The sequence below is a fragment of the Natrix helvetica genome (assembly GCF_964273705.1).
Source record: "Natrix helvetica genome assembly, chromosome: 1".
Lineage (NCBI taxonomy): Eukaryota > Metazoa > Chordata > Lepidosauria > Squamata > Natricidae > Natrix > Natrix helvetica.
In genome coordinates, this window is record NC_138548.1 from 256,782,415 (window position 1) to 256,786,961 (window position 4,547).

General features: G+C 42.6%; 1 protein-coding gene across 1 annotated transcript; it reads left to right on the plus strand.

Annotated features, from left to right (window-relative positions):
- Positions 1-1,273: 1,273 nt before the first annotated feature.
- RNF222 (ring finger protein 222) lies at positions 1,274-3,891 on the plus strand. The gene is made up of 2 exons (XM_081936575.1): positions 1,274-1,443; positions 2,050-3,891. Exon 2 carries the CDS (start codon positions 2,083-2,085, stop codon positions 2,758-2,760), a length of 678 nt encoding a protein of 225 aa, XP_081792701.1. The 5' UTR covers positions 1,274-1,443; positions 2,050-2,082; the 3' UTR covers positions 2,761-3,891.
- The last annotated feature ends 656 nt before the right edge of the window (positions 3,892-4,547 follow it).

Below are 4,547 nucleotides of genomic sequence, written 5' to 3' on the forward strand. Positions count from 1 at the left end.
GTTCAGGGGCCGTCCCGAGGCTTCCCTGAAGCCTTCAGAGCGCTTAAAACGACCATCCGAGCAACCCGGAAGTCACTTCCGGGTTGCTCGGAGGGTGGTTTTAAGTGTTCCGAAGGCTTCAGGGAAGCCTCCGGAGGGGGCGGGGGAGGCTCTTTTCGCCCTCCCCAGGCTCCTATAAAGCCTCTGGAGCCTGGGGAAGGCGAAAAATAGCTTTTAAAAAGGTGAAGTCAGCTGGCCAGCGCGCGCATGCGCGCTGGCTAGCTGACAGGGCAGTGCCTCGCGTGCCCTGACAAATGGCTCCGCGTGCCACTTGTGGCACGCGTGCCATAGGTTCGCCATCACGGGTCTATTCTGTTGGAACATCCCACCAAGTCAGGTCCAACATGTTACGTATAAATTTCATCAATGTCTTTAGAACTGTTGCAGGCAATATAACTGATGCAGTAATCTGCTTTGCATTGAACCCCAAATCAGTGACAGAGTGACATTTACTTTCAGAGGAGTAATGCAGGTTTTCAATCTCTACTAGAAGATCTGGGATTTTGTATCCGGGCTCCTCTGAATGTTTCCCCGAGTATCAGACTAGCTTTTCTATGGTCACTATGGACAATAGCAATAACATCCTGAAAAATTATTTATTTACTCATCAGATTTGAAAGCTGCCCATCTCACTAACAGAGCAACTCTGGCCAGTGTACAATTAAAAGATAAAAATCGTATAAATATTATATTCTTCTAGAAGGCAATTAAAATAGGAACAGAATAATTAAAGTTGAAAATTAAAAAGTGGGAGGAGGGACATCAAGGCACTAACCAACCCCAAGTTTGCTAATGTTAATTAATTAAATTAATGATAACTGCTTCCATCTGACTTTTTGCATCCCAGAGAGGGTAGTCTTACTCTGTGTAGACTTTCCTTTTTTTAAAATTGCAGAGTATAACAAATCCTTTGCCTATCTCTCCAATAAGAACTAAATAAGTTTAAGATACAATGGATCTAAGTTAGTTTCAGTATACCTGCATTTCAGCTAATGGGCATGGCACAGCAGGGCTCAGAATATGGTATCTTCCTGGTGACTCCTCCCCAAGTACCAAACAGAGAAGGAGAAAACTTCGGTTCACAAACAAGTTCCTCCACATTCACTCCTTGGGAGCCACCCTTCAGGTCACTTGCTCTTCTTAAAGGTCTGATGCAAGACGCAGCATAGTTCTAGTGTGTGCCACCCAGCAACCATTCTATATAGGCAAGCTGATTTCTAGGGTGCTGGGAAGATCAGACCTAGAAGGACTGAGTCCATGGAAAGGTGCTTGGGGAAGGCTTGGTGCCTGGGAAGAAGAAGGTACTTCTGAGGACATTCTTCATGGCACAGCAGCGAAGCCTCAGAAAACAATCTCCTTTTCACGGTCTCCATGGATGAAGCATATTTGAGCATCTTTTGATATGTATGTACGTAACTATGTAACACATCAGTGTCATTCCAACCAAATAATGCAGTTCTATTTTGTGGGGTAGCTGATGTGTATTTTATCCTGTTTTTTTTTTTTTTTTTGCTGCAATTTCAAAGGTGGAGGTGGTGGTAATTTATATCATATCGTTATGTTGTCGATGGTTAGTTAACTTGGATATAGGGAGAAATGGCGTAAGTGAAACTATTTTGGCTGGCAAATGAGTTAGGAAAGTGTGTGTGTGTGTGTGTTGTGTGTGTGTGTAACAACGACAAACAGATAGGATTTAAAATTACATTGATGGAATACAGTTGACCTGATTCCTTCCCATGAATTTAATGACTTCCCTGTTTTACCAGTTTGGTAGGACTGTAAGGTACAAGGTTTTGTGGAACCAAATATTGTCCCAGGTTACATTAGGTTGTACAGCTTTGTCTAAATAGCACCTCTGTGGATCCACACATGGATGCTACAGGGAGCCTCTGGGTTTGGGACAGCAACTCTTGCCAACTGCTTGGAAGCAAGTCTTGTGTTACATTCACATGTTCTTCTTCACTCTGTAGCTGTTTGATTACAAATCTGTTCGCTCTGTTTTCCATCCAGCTTGGTTCACAGAAGTGATCTGAGAGGGCAGGGATGTCTCAGAACAACACTGGCAAAGAAGCTCCTGCCGCCGCCCCAGGCGAGTGCCCTGTGTGTTATGAAACATTTCAGTCTCCAAAAGTGTCCCGCCGGACGCTGAGCTGCGGCCACACATTTTGCCATGACTGTTTGGTCAAGTGCCTGCTGTCCCATGAAGAAGGGCACCTGCAAAACACCCTTACGTGTCCCATCTGTCGCTTTGTGACCTTTCTCTGCAATAAAAAGGACTGCTGGCCTTCCAAGCCAGCCCTGACTTCATCCTCTTTGGAGTTGCCTCTCTCACCTTCCTCGTTGCCACTCACCTGTGGAGTGCCACACGGCTCTGCAAATACTTTGGTGGTTCCCGGCCATTTCCTCTTGCCGCTGCACAATTATGGCAGACGCCAAGGTTCACAGAGGTATCCTATGGTGGACTCCGTTGTACGGCCCAGTGGCCTGGAATGTGAATCTCATATCTTCATTATTACTCAGTGTGGAATGCCACTAATGGAAGAGGAATATATAACCATAGCTCAAGATCACGGAGAAGCTGCTGAATCAGAAGCATCACAAACATGTCCTGGAATGGGCTGCTTCCAGTCACCTATTATGATGGCTGTTTTCCTTATCTCTGCTGTTGCTCTGTTGGGGGCTGTACTTCCCTGGCTTCTGCTTGTGAGAAATAATGAATGAACATGGTGGATGAATCCTTCCATTTCCAAGGTGGGACAATTCCACAATGAAGATTGCTTGTCACTGCATCTACAAGTATGGAAGCCCAAATATTTGCAGAGTCCAGATGGATGGGAAGTCTTATGAAGGGACTGGGAATTGCAGAAAACGGTATTTGCGTTATTCTTCCCTTGTCAGGGTTACTATTATCCTTACTTCAGAGATGCCAGGAAGACCACCAAGAGAAATGATTGATCCTTATACTGCATCCTCTTGTTTAATTGTATTGGTCTCCAGCTCCATGACATTCAGAGAGCAGGTTAAAGGCTGCGCTAGTAATTAGGGATATTGTAATCTGATCTATTTTGGACGGTGCTGAGGTGAGGGAAGATTATAGGGAGGCAATTATTCATAGTCTTAATTATATGGTAGATGCTTATCTGCCCTCCTCTGAGTTGCTCAAAGTTTTATGAAAGTTCTCCCATTCCCAATGAGGTCAGATCAGATCGGAGATAGAAATATTTCTCATGTTTAGCCATAACATTCCAGAATCTTTCCTGTCAACAGTCTTTATATCTCATTTGTGTCTGTAAGTTAGCTTGAATCCTGAGCACAGGGAGATTGTTTTCACCAACAGTTCTTGCCTACTTAATTCCACCTTTCATTTCAGTGTCTACTGTAATTAAATAAACAATCCTGTTCAAAAAAGACGTTTATGACAACCTAGGCAGCAAGGAACATTTGGGCTTATTCCATTCAAATTCCAACTCTTCCATCACATAGTTCTGGAATATTAACTCAAAAGGATTTTTATCCCATGGACCAGCAAGGCCTGAATTTCTACATATATAATTAGGCACACATGATCTTTTGAGATGTTCCATTATGTTATGGGCATGGAAATTGCTACTTGCTTATTCTGTTCTCAAGGCAAAAGCACAGTGCAATTAAGGCAGATGTGGCTAGTTGGGGATGCTATTGAGCCAGGTCTAAGCAAGATATGCAGTACTGTATTGCTATTGATTGCTTCTGATGCTGTGGTATGCTACCTACTATTGTACTACATGTGTAAAATATCAGACACTGTGATATTTTAAAGCTAGATTTGTATTATTTTTGTAGCTTCTAAGTTTTGTTTTCTACTTTTGATAATTGTTGTTACAACTAGGATTAATAAAATAATTTCATTTTGGCTGCAGCTTTAGCATATGGTCTACTGTAGTTTTCAAGAGCAGTTTTACCAAATTGTCTTTTCTTCATTCCAAATATTGCCAAAATCTTTCCTAACTTGCCTAGGCAGGAATCCCTTCTTGTGAATCTCACTGTTGAATATACAGTCAATAAGCGCCACTTATGGGCAATGAAGAGAACACATGTATAATTTCCAAAGCCAGCTTTCCCCAACAGACAAACTCCAGGTTAGCTAGGAATCCTGGGAGCTGTAGTCTTAGTATATCAAGAGATGCCATATTTGGGGAGTCTACTGGGGAACTGCTGGGAGCATATGTCTTGGCATCATAATAGCAGGTGCCTCCAGGCAATTGAAGCACCCTTTCTTTTTATATGCATGTGGTATTTGTGATGTGTGTTGGAATGAAGTCGCTGTGGTGACCTAAGGAATTGTTCAGCAGTGGTTAGAATTGCAAATATCCCATTGTAAAATAAAGTAAAAACAAATTGAGGAGTTCATACAACATACACAACTGTTATCCAAAGTCCAATACCTTACACTGATTCCTCAATACCACACGTGCCCTCTTAAAAACAATACAGTATTTTTAAAGGCTAGTAGTTCAGACATTCTGTAA

What these genes read in the sequence shown, in the direction of transcription:
- RNF222 (XM_081936575.1), top strand. Translation starts at nt 2,083, where the DNA reads ATGTCTCAGAACAACACTGGCAAAGAAGCTCCTGCCGCCGCCCCAGGC.